Source organism: Crassostrea angulata, chromosome 7 (assembly GCF_025612915.1).
Source record: "Crassostrea angulata isolate pt1a10 chromosome 7, ASM2561291v2, whole genome shotgun sequence".
NCBI classification, from domain to species: domain Eukaryota; kingdom Metazoa; phylum Mollusca; class Bivalvia; order Ostreida; family Ostreidae; genus Magallana; species Magallana angulata.
Window position 1 is genome coordinate 1,341,417 of NC_069117.1, and position 17,942 is coordinate 1,359,358.

The window sequence follows — 17,942 nt, forward strand, 5'->3', positions numbered from 1 at the left end:
TTTACCTATGTAGTTCTGAAATTAACTAACTTGAAGATGAATAGTTTTTTAGGTCCATATTTGGGTTGGAAGGGTTTTAAAATAAGTCAATGATTTTTTTGGAATCAAATACATTTCTTAAGTATTTTTCTCTTATTAAGCATGAAATCAATAATTATGTACCTATATTACAAACAGAAACATTAGATCCTTTTTTGACTTGGATCACCTAACATTTAATTCAGTTATCATAAAAAGCTAAAGAAATCTTTACTTTTAAATTTATTTAGTACTGTAATATCTACAGTCTGTTATCAGTGTTTTGAGTGAGTGATTCTGCTGAGCAGGGTACTCCAGATTTAGCCATGGGATTTTGTTAAGGTGGGAGGGGGGTCCCTGACTTCAATCAATTCACACTTCACATCATTTCTGAGAATCTTCCACTGATTCCCAGGTTTTTGTATGTTTTGCAGATGACATCCATGAGGACGACATAGATCCAACAGATCTGCAGCCGTTTCCGACCCTGGAGAGGGTGTTTGAAGCGGTGAATCCGGCTACTGGGTTCAACGTCGAAATCAAGTACCCCCAGGAAAAAGTGGTAATTCATTAGAGTTTAAAATGAATTGTGTAGGGAATCCCTTAAAAACCTGAAAGATGTGTTTGATTTAATGTGTCAATAAAATAGAGGTAAACTTCAATGAGGCTTCATAGAACTGATTTTGTACATTGATAACATTTATTTTTCATTATCATACCCTATCTGTTACGAGTCCATGTACGTATTCCTATTTTGACCAAGTCTGTTTATGTTCCCATTTGTACCATGTTTGTGTATACTGGTATTCCCATTTGTAATGAGTTTGTTTATATTCCCATTCATAACATTTCTATTATCGATAATGAGCCCATGTATATTCTTATCTTTTCATGTGACAGTACCATCTTTTTTGTAGAATGGGGAGTTTGAAGAGATCAATTTCTATGACAGAAATAAGTACGTCGACATAATTCTAAGGGTTGTCATGAGAACGGCAGGGCATCGGCGGGTGGTCTTCTCCAGCTTCGACCCAGACATATGTATTCTGTAAGTGTTACCACCTCTACATATATAGATTTAATGTCTCCAAACATCTCCTAAAGACTTGGTCTTCTCCAGCTTTGATGCTGAAGTATGTTGTCTGTAAGTGTCGACACTCTTACATATATTTACACCAAATATCTCTTAGAGATCAGGTCTTGTCCAGCTTTGATACTGATGTATGTACTCTGTAAGTGTCAATAATCTTAAATATGTATTCCATTAGTCACCAAACCTTTCTAAACCTAGACAGGATCAGTGCAAACCTAGACAGCTGGATCAGTGCAAACCTAGACAAGATCGGTGCTTTATTCTTTTTTTTTTTTCGTTGTGAATAATTATACAGGTAACTCTCGATGGCTCGAAGTCCATGGGACCGAGGAAAAAGTTCGAGGTTTTGAGTTTTTAAGATTTTGGACTTTTCTAGGTTGACCGACGGGTTTTAAAATTAGTCTTACCGGATGTTATGATTAAGCCATTTATTTAGTGCTAACTTTAGGCACGTGCTGGGATGTTTTTAAAAATACATACAAACAACTATTGAATAAATTCATAATAATGATTTATTTTATGCATCATATTAAGACCAGATTGCTCAGTACTACTGTACTGTGAGAAGATCAACATGTCATAAATGTGATAACTTAGTATCACCCATTGTTCCAGCTGTATGGGTCCTTCACCAGCTGTAAGAAGTTGTTCAGCAATGATCATTAGAAAGACAACAATGCTGATAAGCATAATTTTTACAGTTTTATAATTCTAAAATTTGACCATGGCTCAATATTATCGTCATCTCAATTAATTTCCATTTTCATTGGGTCTCCAAATTATCGTAAAATGGTTGGTGTTGATTATAGATTAGGTATCAGTATGGGCAAAGATCAAACAATTATCACCTTGCAGGACAAATGTCGCCTGAATAAACAACCCGTGACATGGGTCCCGCGTCTAATGCCTGGAGCCATTTAAATGACCAAGTAGGTGTTAATTAGGTATAGCGCTTGGAGATACAGGGCAACTTCGAGGTATCGAGAGTAAGAAAACTATAGAGTATGAAGAACGGGACTGCAGTTTGATTTTGAGGGATCAAGGGTTTCGAGAGATCAAGAGTTTGAGAAATCAAGAGTAAATTTGCTTAGTTATATAGGGAAAAAAATCAGGATGCTTGACTCACTTCGAGCGATCAAAAACTTCGATAGATCGCAGTTCGAGCCATGAGAGTTACCTATACATGTACCATGTACAGATAACATGATCGGGTTTGAATTTTGTGTTTCACAAATTTTTGTTTTCCATAAATTCAATCTACCACAATTTGCTGCAAAATGAAAAAAAACATGATCTTTCCAACCATGATTTTTATCTGCTTTATGGTATTTTTTTTTTATTCTTTATGAAATTCAATATGTTGTTTGTGTAATTTCATCCTTCCAGATGCAATGCTCTCTGAAAATCTTTATTAAGAATTTTAATTCCAATTAGTAGGGCGTAGCTCTTTCCAATGAAAGAAGTTTGTCTTTGAGTTTGATTATGTTGGTTATGGGAACAGTATGACATTGGGATTGACTTTGTTTTATTGGGAATAGTTTGACATTGGGATTGACTGTGTTTTGTCATGGGAACTGTTTGACATTGGGATTGAATGGGTTTTGTAATGGGAACAGTTCATCATTGGGATTGACTGTGTTTTGTAATTGGAACAGTTTGACTTTGGGATTGTCTGGGTTTTGTAATAGGAACAGTTCATCATTGGGATTAACTGGGTTTTGTCATGGGAACTGTTTGACATTGAGGTTGATTGTGTTTTGTAATGGGAACAGCTTGACATTGGGATTGAATGTGTTTTGTCATGGGAACGGTTTGACATTGAGGTTGACTGTGTTTTGTAATGGGAACAGCTTGACATTGGGATTGACTGTGTTTTGTCATGGGAACAGTTTGACATTGAGGTTGACTGGGTTTTGCAATGGGAACAGTTTGAGATAGGGATTGTCTTGGTTTTGTAATGGGAATAGCTTGACATTAGGATTGACTGTGTTTTGTAATGGGAACAGCTTGACATGGGGATTGACTGGGTTTTGTAATGGGAACAGTTTGACACTAGGATTGTCTGGGTTTTGTAATGGGAACAGTTTGTCATTGATATTGTCTTGCTTTTGTAATGGGAACAGCTTGACATTGGGATTGACTGTGTTTTGTAATGGGAACAGTTTGACATTGGGATTGACTGGGTTTTGTAATGGGAACAGTTTGACATTTGGATTGTCTTGGTTTTGCAATTGGAGCAGTTTGACATTGGGATTGACTGGGTTTTGTAATGGGAACAGCTTGACATTGGGATTGACCATGTTTAGTGATGGGAACAGTTTGTCATTGGGATTGTCTGGGTTTTGTGATGGGAACAGTTTGACATTGAGGTTGACTGTGTTTTGTGATGGGAACATTTTGACATTGAGATTGACCATGTTTAGTAATGGGAACAGTTTGACATTGGGATTGACTGGGATTAGTAATGGGAACAGTTTGACATTAGAATTGTCTGTGTTTTGTCATGGGAACATTTTGACATTGGAATTGTCTGTGTTTTGTAATGGGAACAGTTTGACATTGAGGTTGACCATGTTTAGTAATGGGAACAGTTTGTCATTGGGATTGTCTGGGTTTTGTGATGGGAACAGTTTGACATTGAGGTTGACTGTGCTTTGTAATGGGAACAGTTTGACATTGAAGTTGACTGTGTTTTGTAATGGGAACAGTTTGACATTGAGGTTGACTGTGTTTTGTAATGGGAACAGTTTGACATTGAGGTTGATTGTGTTTTGTGATGGGAACATCACAACATTGAGGTTGACTGTGTTTTGTAGAGTACAGAGGAAGCAGAACAAGTACCCGACTCTCCTGCTGACTAACGGGGAGGATATGGAGAAATATGTGCCGTACCTGGACCTGAGGACCCGCTCTATTGACATGGCCATCTACTTTGCTACATTCAGCAATCTGTTGGTGGGTTTCCTTGGTCATTTTCATTGAAAAGAGATGAAATGCTTAATAATTCTTTGTAAGATTGCAAGAAACACAGCCTTGAATGTATCTTTGGAAGTGAACAGACATATTGTTTTAATGAGTCATTGTTTTTTTTGTTTAGGGAATTGACGTCTTGACGTCCACACTTTTCCGCAACATGGACAAAATAGAGAAAGTGAAAGAAGCCAAGCTGGTGCTGTTTTGCTGGGGAGAGGACAATAACGATTCAAATGCCATCAACACGCTCAAACAGAAAGGAGTGGACGGGATCATCTACGACAGGTGGGTCACAGGTGACAGTTGTTAACTGGTCGTTAATGACCAAACCCAGCCTTGAACAGGTAAAAGAAAGGAGCAGGTTCAGGTGTGGGTAGAAAGCTTAATTTTACAAACATTTGATGGTTTGAATTCAGATCAGGAAATTGGAACACAATTTTTAAGTGGAATTACATGTACATGATATGAATGGTACAGTCTAGATTGTGGTGAGAACAGGTTGGTGGATCAACAAGAATAGAGCTTTAAAGTAAATTAACTTTAAACTGATGACAAGTTCGAGACCTTGCCCAGGGCCATAATACTTTTATGGCCCCAGGGCCTGACCTCTACATGGAGAAGGGCTCATATTTTTAGCTTGCGTTAATCTGTCTCTTTTATGTCATTACTAAGTGCTTGCTTTAATGAGTGTCAATGCTTTTTATAATACATGTAGCAGTTAATGTGTCTGTAAATTGTCATCTTTATTTCTAAGATCTTTTGACAATTGTGATGTTAATATTTGTGTTAAATACTTGCTTTGCATGCTTTGGTTCTGAAATCTACAGATTTTAAGTGTACAAAAAGTGTGTATAAATGTATTGTTGACATAATGTGTGTCTGCACCATTAAGTGAGATAATGAGAGAGATAATGAGAGGTGCCATTGTGCCAGAGTAAAGACGTTTCTTTTACCTATAGATGTCTGGTTGATTGGACTCTGGAGACATTATATTCCCAGGTACATGTATATCACCTAATGTCTTTCCAAACCTTGAGTTTCCTTAACATGTGAAGGATTCGGTAGAAAATCTCGTACATGTATATCACCTAATGTCTTTCCAAGCCGTGGGTTTCCATAACATTTGAAGGATTTGGCAGAAAATCTAGCATCACTGTTAACCAGCTCACAATTCTGAAGTCCTTAGAACAATTTCTCCTCATACTTAAACATTCAATAAATCTGTGACCTACTTAAACATTCAATGAATCTGTGACCTACTTAAACAGGGACATATGAAAAGTTGGTTCATGTGTAGCTAGTATGTAGTCAAATGGTATTGGATAGTAAAGTACTGGTTCTGGTACTTTATAGATTACTCTCCTAACTTCCAGATCATCATTTGACCACAGATGGTTTTGGATTATCCTATTAATTATGTGTCCTTTTCCTTCGTTTTCCCTTCAGTATGGATTTTTTCCTCGCCTTAAGCTGTGTGTGTTTTTTCTCTTACAACTCACTGGTTTTATGCATATTTGATATTGAGCAAAAAACGGTATTAAAAAAAATATTGATAAAAATAGACTCCATACTAAACAAAATTTTTGACATGCAATTTTTATTCCCCGTGTTGATCATGTTTTCCTCAAAGATCATACACATTTACAGGGACAAATGGTTGACTTTTTTGAATTGTTTGATTTATGATGCATTTTTATGACGAAATATGCAAGAGTAGATTATTGAAAGTCAATGAAAGCTGAAGAATTCTGCATTGAGACAAATGCAGTGAGAGTGTATGTGTTAAGCAGCCATTTTTTGTTTTTCAGAACTTTGATGAGTAATCACTGGCAAGTTAAATCTGAAATATTTGAGGCGCCGGCCACCTATCGCCCCAATGGTTTATCTCGCAGTGACTCATCTGGTTCCGAGTCTTTAGTGAGTCTGCCAGTCGTACATGTTAATGTAGCTGCACATCTTGCTGTTTGTGTACTTCTCAAACTAATACACCCTTTTCTTTACTGCTTGATCATTACAAGTGATTGGGTTTGAGATTCTTTTCATTCATTATTAACTTGTATGTGTATGTATCGTCACCAGAGAGCCGTCTTTTAGGGTCTCTGATCTGTCAGTGCTTGTCCTTTTCTGCGTCTTTTTATAAAAAAGCTTGAAATGTTGGCTTTTGTATTTTGTGCGTAGAGTGGTTTGCTTTATCCATGTTGTTCATGCCATTTTTTTTTTTAGATGGGGAATGTCAATTTCTTTGTTTATGATAAAAAAATCAGTACATGTACCAGAACAATAGAAAAATTTTCTTGTTTCATGAGTAAAAGAAACCAGGGGATGAGAGTGAATTGATTCCAGGATTTTTTTAACAATTAGTAACAAAATCAAACTTCATCCCCTCCATTATAGTTTCTTTCATAACTGAAACTTGCAGAGATTGTGTGGAAAAAACCTTGATTTGAAGTTGATAAATGATTGATTAAATCCATTCTTTTGATAAGTGAATTTTGGTAAGAATAATTTTACTGTGACACTTGATTCAGTACACAGCACATTCATGTGCAATACTTATTCTGCATTGGTTTATGTCTTTCACTTACAGTGCTTTCTGATTAATGTTTTAATTTGTAATTAGTATAACTAATGTAATCAATACTTAAGTACCAACTTGTATTTGAAGTGGGCCAATGACAGTCAACGACACAAACCAAGTCAAGCTTCATGCCATGATAATGCTTAATGCTGCCTGATGCATTCATTTTTTATCATAGAATGTTTTTAGATCATAAATATGAATCTTATTCAATTTATGATACAATTTGATGTTTTCCTGTAATATGTTTTAAATATATTTATAAAGAATGTGATGATGTAAGTAAAGATATGATGATGTAAGTAAAGATATGATGATGTAAGTAAAGCTATGATGATGTAAGTAAAGATATGATGATTAAAGTAATGAAAAAAAGTGGCAGCTTGACCCTGTGTGACATAGTCCTTGTGGGTATAGTTCAAAACTGTATGTCTGCCCTTTACTTTCAGAATTGATTTCTTTAAATCTGGAGACAAGAGCGTCTTTCAAGTGGAGCAGGAACAGACGGAGAGGATCCTGATGAGTGCCGGACTTCTGAGTCCGACCGACACACTCCAGAATCTGGAGCCGTCGTCCGGATCGGAGAGTGAGGTCAACAGCTGAACTCCCCAGCCAATTCTCCAGTCTTCTTCTTTATATCTGACCTATGCTACAAAGATTTAGAAAACATTACTTACAGTAGGGCTTTTAAAGTGTGGTAGCATATGAATCACATCTGTGTACTTGTATTTACAGAGCATTTATTTATTATGTATGGAAACTTGTCATGTACTGCGTTAATTGTGATATCCTGTGTGTTAAAGAAAACTTTTTAATTTTATCAACATAAATGCACTGTACAAGTTCTGTTGTAAGAAGATTTCACTCTATCTGTCTGTATAATTGTCATTCTTTCATTGAAATACGTATCACTGACTTTTGTACCTACTACATAAACATGTATGTGTATTCTGGGTAAATAATTTATGATATTTGTCAATGCTGGTAAATGGATGTATTATATTCATCAATGTCGATCACTGGAAAGGTAACTTCGTTGGTACTTAATATCATATAATCTAAATCATTGATTTTGTAACTAAGAAGTTTCTGTGAAACAGTTGATTCATATTCTGCTAGAATAACAGTGTTTCTTGGTTAGCATGCATTCTGTGAATGATCATGTGTCAGTCATAAAGGACATACAGAGATTGGTTGTACAATTTGGTTTTGTTCCTACTTTAATGTCGTGATATATTTTGAGCACTATGCATGCATGCGATGAAATGTCTGCTGTCAGCAGATAACTGTAGATTTTGGTCATTTTTCCTTTACTCAGTGAGCTGTATGTGAGGTGCCCCATCATATTTCATTTACACCTTATGCAGTAGTTAGTGTTTTGCCTTTTTTAATATTCGTTTTGTTCATCTGGACCGGAGGTAATCTCACTGTATTTGCCAGGTTATACATGTAGTTTTTGTTTATCAGGTAAATGCTCTATGACTGTCTAGTCTCTTATATTTGATGCTCCTTTATTTAGAATCTAAAGTTATATAAACTGCAACACACCACAGTTTGCAAATCGATATTGCCTTCTTCGCAAAAATAAGTTTTATGACCATTCTACAAAGAATTGTATTATGATTCCACAGTTTTATTTCCCCTTTATCCTTGAAACATAGACAAAGAGTATAAACTACTTAATTTGCATGTCTTATTGATGAAATTAATTATACATTCATGATTGTATATTGCTTACTGATAAAATGATAATGAATTGTTTGCTTTGACATGTACAGAAATACATGTGTGTGAATACACTAGGTGCACACTTACCATTTAACTGTTTGCAAAAATGTTTTTAAAAAGGGGTGTTTTTAAATCTGCGAATTGTATAATACAATTGAGGTTTTGCCTTTTGTTGTTTTCTTTAGCTGCTGTTGATGATTTAATTAAGATATATATGGATTTTGTTTGACTCAGACAGTTGGTTTAAATTCCTAAGTTTTTGTTGGTGTGGGATAATATTGGTTCATTTACATGTATTATTTTCAATGTTGATTCAGGTAGACTTTGCTTGATGAGAATGTAATTTTTTTTAAAATTGTACACTATTAGTGGATTTGTGTAGTTACATCACAAGTAAGTAAATACAATTTTTGTTTTCGTTTTGTATTGTGAATGTATCTCTATTCAAGACAACAAAAGCACAGCTGTTTGCTTGAATATATATGCTTATTAAACTAAAGAAAAAATAAACTTGAAAAAAAAATACCATAAATGTTTTGTTGTTTATTTTTCACTTTTTTTTTGCAACACGTCATAATATGAAATATGACATTAACTTGATTTAATTGCAGGTTATGTCTATAAAATTCAATTCAAATTTCAATTAAGGTAACTCCATCCTCGTAAAATTTTCTGATGAAAGTTGAAAAACAGAACTGATTTCAACTTGATAGACTTAAATTTCATCAATTATTAGAAAAAATATACATGTCATCACACTTTTTGAGATGTCAGATAAACATGAACTAGAGCATATTTTAGCATCACAAAACCGTACTTTTTTTTGTTAAAAGTAAAATCTTTGTAGAAAGAAAATGTGTAAAATGTATAAAAATTGGGAATTTAGGATAAAATTAAGCTGCAAAAATATCTTAAACTTAACTTAAAAAGACAAATCGTTCAGAACTGTTAAAATTACCGAGATTTTATGTTTACAATAAGACTGGCGATAAGCGCTTGCTATGATCATTGTGACGTCACGAAAAAGTTCATACAGAATTGAACTTTTTCGCTATTCTATAGGTTCATAAAAGGAAACATATTTGCAAATCTAAATATTCATTTGTAGATTAGGTAAGACTAGCTAGTACCCAAAACTTTAATGCTAATCTGAAAGTTGTTTTCACTTCTATTTTTATATATTCTCCCCTAAATGGAGGGAGTGGCAACTCCATATTGTAAATTGAACAAAAATGGTGGTGGCAATAAACATTAATGCTATGTGCCTGCGGAACATACCAAAGACCTGAAATACAAATGACCTGAAAGACCTAAAATTTTATATAAAAGATACTGTAATAAGATTTTTGTCATTTTGTGCCCGCATTGCATTTGGATGGTATTTGTAACCATCTCTCTCTCTCTCTCTCTGTAACCCCCCCCCCCCCCCAATAAACATAACGGAAAGATGAGGGTCGTTCTTGGTTTTGTAAAATAATATCACCTTTGCGGTTAGTACAATGTTTTGAGACAAGGATGTTTGCATGTACAAAGATAAAAGAATATTGACATTGACAAAAATGCAGTCGACAGCATCAGAATGAATAATTTTAAGAATGAAACAAATGATTACAACAGATTGAAGAATGCTGTAAGTGCAACGGATGTGACTGCTGTTAGGAGATTGATTAAGGGTGGAGTTAATGTCAATTCACGCTCAGCTGCACAGGATTGGGTATGTGATTTACCTTCGCTAACCATTTCGTGAATGTTAACCATTTCGTGAATGCATGTTTACTTTTTAAAAATTGTTTAAAGAAAATTTTACCTCGACGAAACTTGTGCGACTTTGAATAAGTTGGCGATATCCTTTTATCTGCAACGCATTGCCAATACACTAACGCGCTAAAAGTATGTCCATTTTTTATTTTTCTATATACATTTCATTGAAAACAAGACGTAAAAAAAAGTGTTTCTGGTGTTATTTTTCGTCAGATTTTAAGTTATATTAAACAATAATGTTATTTATGTATCTTGTCTGACGTCATGCATTGAAATAGTTTTTTGACAACTCATGTGTGAAAGTTGATATTTCAAACAACACTTAGATATTTGAGAGCTCTACTACTACTGTATGACCTGTATCTATCTTTTGCAATATGCAAGAATTGCAAGCCAAAAAATCTTACTTTGGATTGTTAATATCAAATCTCTGGAACAGAAGGTTGGAAAAATATTTCAATATGATGCAAATAAAGCTAGAGAGCTTCTGAATTTATCAATCCAGATCTTTTAAAAATCGATCAAGGGGTTACTTTTAAACAACTCTTTGAAAAATATTGGTTTTCAATGAAATATAGTGAAAAGAAAAAAAATGACATATTGGCACCTAAGTTTTAGCGTATGAAACTCTTCATATGCTTTTGTAGTTTTTTTCTGGGAAGAAGAATTTATCAGGGAAAATGGGGATGGGTTTCTTTTGGGGGTAAATCAACATAAAACAAATTTTAAGATAGTTTTTTAAAGGTTTTATAACGATATATCTGGTAACTGTAACATAATAGATATTGGAGATGAAGTTAGGAATAACAGGTCTACGAATTCACAAAATGTGTGATTTCGGTGAGACTTGCGAGAGTTGGCTATCCCGTTAGTATATATACGTCCCTGGTTAAACTTGTTACGCTAAATTAATAATAACATACATACATGTACATAAAGGGCTTTTTTTCTTCAAATGGCTTTACATTATTTGTTATTTTAAACAGGATACAGTCAGTAAGTCTCGTATTTCTTTAATCAAATGTCCTGTATTGTATTTCAGAATGGAACCACTATCCTTCATGTAGCCGTTTCCAGCAACAATCCAGAAATTGTGAAGCTGCTTCTGAGTGCAAAGGCTGATGTACAGAAAGCTAACAATGTTTGTGTTCCTACACATGCATATTTATAGCTAAATCTCATCATTATCCCTTAATTACTCTGCTCAGGATATTTGGTCCAAACTTTGTTGTTTTTCAAAATTACATGTAATACATTAGTGGGAATTAATATATTGAAGAGTCTCACCAGCTTTATTATATATGGCAGCTTAAATCTTTTTTTAATCATTCTTTGTAATTTCATTTTCATTTTTAGCTCACCTGAGCCAAAGGCTCAAGTGAGCTTTTCTGATCACAATTTGTCCGTTGTCTGTCGTTGTCGTTGTCGTCGTCGTTGTCGTCGTTAACTTTTCACATTTTCATCTTCTTCTCAAGAACCACTAGGCAGATTTCAACCAAATTTGGCACAAAGCACCACTAGGTGAAGGGGATTCAAGTTTGTTCAAATGAAGGGCCACGCCCTCTTTAAAGGGGAGATAATTGAGAATTATTGAAAATTTGTTGGTATTTTTCAAAAATCTTCTTCTCAAAAACTATTTGGCCTGAAAAGCTAAAACTTGTGTGGAGGCAACCTCAGGTAGTGTAGATTCAAGTTTGTTCAAATCATGGTCCCTGGGGGTAGGATGGGGCCACAATAGAGGGATGAATTTTTACATAGGAATATATAGAGAAAATCTTTAAAAATCTTCTTCTCAAAAACTATTGGGCTACAAAAGCTCAAATTAAAATGGGAGCATCCACAGGTAGTGTAGATTCAAGTTCGTTCAAATCATGGTCCCCGGGGGTAGGGTGGGGCCACAATAGGGGGATGAATTTTTACATAGGAATTTATAGAGAAAATCTTTAAAAATCTTCTTCTCAAAAACTATTTGGCCTGAAAAGCTAAAACTTGTGTGGAGGCAACCTCAGGTAGTGTAGATTCAAGTTTGTTCAAATCATGATCCCTGGGGGTAGGGTGGGGCCACAATAGGGGGATGAATTTTTACATAGGAATATATAGAGAAAATCTTTAAAAATCTTCTTCTCAAAAACTATTGGGCTACAAAAGCTCAAATTAAAATGGGAGCATCCACAGGTAGTGTAGATTCAAGTTCGTTCAAATCATGGTCCCCGGGGGTAGGGTGGGGCCACAATAGGGGGATGAATTTTTACATAGGAATTTATAGAGAAAATCTTTAAAAATCTTCTTCTCAAAAACTTTTAGGCCAGGAAAGCTTAAATTTGAATGGAAGCATCCTCAGGTAGTGTAGATTCAAGTTTGTTCAAATCATGATCCCTGGGGGTAGGGTGGGGCCACAATAGGGGGATGAATTTTTACATAGGAATATACAGAGAAAATCTTTAAAAATCTACTTCTTAAAAACAATTAGGCCAGGAAAGCTCAAATTTGAATGGAAGCATCCTCAGGTAGTGTAGATTCAAGTTTGTTCAAATCTTGATCCCTTGGGGTAGGGTGGGGCCACAATTGGGGGATCAATTTTTACATAGGAATATATAGAGAAAATCTTTAAAAATCTTCTTTTTAAAGACCATTTGGCCAGAAAAGCTTTAACTTGTGTAGAGGCATCCTCGGGTAGTGTAAATTCAAAATCACAGTCCCTAGTGGTAGGGCGGGGCCGTGATGGCGGTTTGAATTTTTACATATATAGAGAAAATCTTTAAAAATATTCTGGGAAAGTTTTTCGGTCCAAAACTCAGTACTTAGTGTGAAAGCACAGGTTATGCAGATATAAGTTTGATGAAACCATGATACCCTAGAGAAAAGTGGGGCAACAAAATGGGGGGGGGGGGTATATAGGAAAAGAGAAAAATCATCTTACAGGTACAACAACAAAAGGGGATTGGTATTTACCAAAAGAAAGAGGTGGATAAAAATTGGCGATTTTCAATTTTTTTAGAAAGATCTACTGTACTTAGTTGTCAAGATATTTTGATACTGTAATGCTAATTTGATCAGAATTAAGGCAATTGTTGCTCAGGTGAGCGATGTGGCCCCTGGGCCTCTTGTTCATTCATACTACAATTTATTTAAGTGTTATTCCTATTATGAATTTAAAATCAGCTTCTGCTCAATGTCCTAAGGTTGACACTGTTAATTAAACTTAAGTTTATGTTGTTGTAAGGCAGGGAACCTTCAAAAGGTACAGAGCATTGCCGACATATTAAACCAATTACACCAACTGTAAATTATCTGTAAAACTGTCAGCAACATATAAAATAAGAAGGATATTTGAGCTCCAGCCATTTTCGAAGTGGGTTTTGTCAACCCAACATGCGAAGGAAGTTTGGGTCGAATTCCCTGAACAGAATGTTCTGATTCATATTCAAATAAGTTGTTAATCCGAAAATCCTAGCAAATCTGAATGTATCTTTTGATGACCATAAGGCAGAACCCTCTACATCATAAATTGTTTTGATACAAGGAATTAATTCTGCAGATGATATGTAGTGCTCTGTTTTCAATTGCAAGTAACACTGAATTAATTAAAACTGTCATATTACGACCTGGTGTTTGTTTGTAAATGAATTTAAAAAAAAACCTTTTTAACTGATAGCAAGGTAGAACTCCTTTGCATCTTGCTTCAAGATCAGGGAATGCTGAGATCACTAAACAGCTGATAGACGCTGGCTCCGACGTCAATGCCACAACAAACGTAAGTTATACAACTGAGATATATCTAAAGTGAGTTCAACAAAGTTGGCGCTCGCCAAATTTTGTGTTGTGCATATAGGGAATTTTGGCGAGTGCTCGCAAACGCTCGGCTCTGTTGAACTCGCCTCAGATTGTAAAAAAAACTCATTACAATTGGAATCATTCAGCGTGTTGAAATTGTGACCTTTTATATTGTTCAAAATAAACTTTTCCTTGAATCAAATCATAAAGCCATCAGCTGATTAATTGTTGCAAGATTAATAACTTTCTACAGCAACAGACTGAAACTCTTGGGGGGGGGGGTATTTTTATTCAAAGGAATTTAGGAATTTGTTGTAGATGTTAAATGAGTTGCTTCATTTTGTTTTATTGATAGGATTGTTTTACTTTTGATATACCTGACAGAAGGATTGATTTTTCCGCTTTGTCGTACCTGTAATGTTGTTACACTAAATGACCTTCATTTTGTAGGACATGTACTTTAGCAATTTACAGTGTTTAATCTATATTTTATCACCTATAGGATTGTAGAACTGCTTTACACACAGCTACCTGGCGAGGTAACACAGAGGTTGTTCGACATCTTGTTGCAGCTCAGGCAGATGTCAACATTCATGATGGGGTCAGCAAAAATATAAAGTCTATATAAACTGTTTTGAACTTTTGTAAAATAGATTTGACAACTATATACATGTGCAAAAATTATATCTTACATTCCTTGCATGTAAATTAAGAACACTGTATACAGGGAAATATTCACCCCATTTTGATTTCAATGCTTTTGCCCTCTTGTCAGTGGGCAAATTTTAAATAGCTGTGTTAATACGAAAGGGTGTCTATTTCAAACTTTGTTTTGGCAAATTCGGGATGGGATGAATCCCTTTGCAAGGTTAGAAGGATGAAAAAGAAACACAGTGTGAAAAATAACCCTGTATAGTGTACTATACACTATTGATGTTACGGGTTTTACTGAACACACTGTAATGATAGAGGCATACTGAACAAATTGTTCAACCTTTGTTAATTACCCGGTAAGTTGCAGGAAGATTAAATTTTTGTCTTGTTATAATTTAAGATTTTGCAAGTAAAAAGAAGAGTAAAGTAAATGAATGTTCAATGTAAAGTTACTAAAATGCAGAGAGAATATATATCCCGTAATATCTTTCATATATTTGTGCAGGACAGCTGGACTCCATTATTTTGGGCTGCAAAATTGAACTACAGACAAATAACGCAGCTTTTAGTGAAACATGGGGCCGATTTGAATCATCGCATAGTGAATGTAAGTGTAGCTTTTGGTTTTTTTTTTACGGATATGTATTGTAGGTGCATGTACATGTATATATACAAATAATACTTGTATTTATAATCCCTGCATAGAAAGCATGTGATGGGGGGGGGGGGGGGTGACATGAAGTATACGTCATGTTACGTACAAGATCAAGAGGGATGGAAAAGGATATGACATAGTGGTAAAAATTGATGATGCAGGGGGTGTAAGGCCAGAAAATAAAAAAATAAAATCCTTAATTTATGGCATGTATAAACATGTAATCAATACATAGTTAGGTTTGTATGTTTTTCAGAAACAATACACAGCTTTGCATGAAGCACTACGCAATGGACACATTGGCTTGTCAAAGTATCTTATTCATGAAGGGGCTGATGTTAACATGGAAGCTAAGGTAAACTTTCTTATTTTTATGTAATGTCTAAAAAAGGGATTCCAAAGAATATGAATTCTTTTGTGTTCTTGATTAATTCACAATCTGGAGCAGGAAATGGCCGACTGATTTTGTTGAAAATTCATATGATATCATATTTTGTTTTTATTTTCATACTCTTATAATTAATAACACTGCAAATACTGTATCATTATATATATAACATATCTTTCTCTGGTTGTTGCAGAGTGAAGGCATACTAGACTTTCTGTTGAAATCCCAACACCTGGACCCTCCAGTGTTCACAGACATGATGGACTTTTGCTTACTGCATGGCTACAAAATCTCCAGGGACTTAATGACAAGGAAAATCCAGTCTGTTAAAGCTCTACAAAATTGTGAGCAGATACAGAGGTGGCTACAGAAAGAATTTGAGACTGTTCCCTTACTGTCAAATATCTGTAGAAACTTGATAAGACAACAGCTCACCATTAGTAAGAAAAGCAGACTCAAGAAAAGCATAGAAAATCTACCTCTTCCATTTCTACTCAAAGACTTCTTAGCATTCCAAGATGAAGAATGTGAATCCTTGTTAAAGTTAACATTTTGAAAAAATATTGTTTTATTGCAGTGGCGTAGCTACCATGTATGTGTATATGCATGAGCATGCACCTCATTTGGGAAAAAAAGGAAGAAACTCAGTAAAAAAATAAAGAAAGAAAAAAATTAATAAAAGAATTCAAGTATTAAGGTCCATAATTAGTTATTTCATCAACCCGTTTCCGTCATCCGGTCCTACTTTATCTGGCGAATCAATGCTAAACAAAGATGTCTTAAGTACCAAATATAGACACGCGCAATGTAGTCTTACAGTACACAATGCATATACCTAATACCTAATAAAGCAAAGATTTATTTTGCATTTGAACTTAGTTTTACACATCATTTTAAATTCCCCCCATAGAATATCACAGCTTTATTGAGATATTCATTACTATAAACTAGGTGAAAGTGAACTTAAGAATAAAAGCTTTGAGTGGGTCAAACACAAACGTCAAAAGTATTTTTCTTCTTTTAGCTTTAATCAGTTTTGAGATTTTATTTTATGCCTACACTATAACCAAAACAATTTTAACTGCCTATAAAAAATATGCTTAAATAGTGAGCATTCCTTTCAATTTTAGTGATGATTTTTAGTGTTAAAAATCGTCAGAATCCATGAGCTTCTGGGGCCTTCACCCCTGGCCTCCACCCGGCTTCGTACTGGACCCACTTGGGGCCCCCACACCCCCTGCCATTTTAAGCATGCACTTCGAATCTGGTCTAGCTACGCCACTGTATTGAATCAATCAGTTTGTGTTTTACAGAAGAACTAAGTTATAGTGAAAACCTTGGGCCTCATGATTTTACTTCAGTATATTTGTAGTGTGTATTAAATGTAACATGTGACTGTATGTACAAAGAGATAGTGAATTTGCAAATATACATGAAAATGTTTTCTATTTATAACTATTGTTAATGCCCATTAAAGTATTGAATAAGTATTTAAGACCAGCAATAATCTTGAAAATTGTGATGATAAAGAGAGGATTTAAAAATTACTTACACCAACATTATTCTTGATAGTTACATTGAAAGTACATGCATACCAAAAATGTTGTTTTTTAATAGTTTAAATTATTTGTTACTTTTTTCATGTTTGAAATAATGTGAATTCACACATCTCAAATATTTTTGGATTTTGAATTGTTGAGAATGTATCTGGGTAATTTAAAAGCATTGCTTTATCTGTCAAATAACTGTATTTGTATTCATTGACAAGTTTTTCTGTTTTTGCACATGTTTGACGATGGATAATTCCAATTAAACATTCTTGTCATTTAATAGGCAGCAATTTTTATTCATGTGTGAGATTTGTATGTGAAATTTATGTGGTTGTTTGAAATTGAACAGATTTAAGTAACTTAAAAGTTGTTAATTAAATAAATTTATTCTGAAGATCCTTCTGTGTTAGAGTTTGAAGATTGTTCAAGCATGATTTGATGGTTCCACGAAGGGGCTCCACAAGGGATTCAACGCTAATAATAGAAAACATTTCAAAAGTGTGTGGGTCATTATTACCCGGTCATATTGATAATAAAATATCTGACATGAATGCTGGAGTAAAGGATGCTTCATCTTTAATTTAAGAATATATTTTTATGTTCTTATTCGTTCCACTCAACCGAACATAAATTATTTTTAATGTCTATAATGAAATTTATGGAACTTGGAGAAAAGAAAAAACGACTGCACTGACATAATAAATTAATCTGGTATGTATGCTCCCATCATGAGACAAATTGTGGCACACGTCATTTGAGAATTGTTTACA

At 34.6% G+C, this 17,942-nt stretch overlaps 1 protein-coding gene across 5 annotated transcripts in view; it reads left to right on the forward strand.

Moving 5' to 3' along the window:
* Positions 1-17,570, forward strand: part of LOC128157455 (glycerophosphocholine phosphodiesterase GPCPD1-like) — a 39,826-nt gene extending 22,256 nt beyond the window's left edge. For 4 of the 5 annotated variants that reach the window (XM_052820007.1, XM_052820009.1, XM_052820010.1 and 1 more), the window contains 5 exons: positions 453-580; positions 936-1,066; positions 3,928-4,066; positions 4,209-4,369; positions 7,112-7,877. In XM_052820007.1, coding sequence (XP_052675967.1) covers positions 453-580; positions 936-1,066; positions 3,928-4,066; positions 4,209-4,369; positions 7,112-7,265 — 713 coding nt within the window. In that variant the 3' untranslated portion in view covers positions 7,266-7,877. Of the gene's footprint in view, positions 1-452; positions 581-935; positions 1,067-3,927; positions 4,067-4,208; positions 4,370-7,111; positions 7,878-11,193; positions 11,293-13,806; positions 13,906-14,427; positions 14,527-15,084; positions 15,187-15,490; positions 15,590-15,815 lie in introns of those variants that run through there. The other variant, XM_052820011.1, reaches the window with a different exon arrangement.
* Positions 17,571-17,942: the final 372 nt, after the last annotated feature.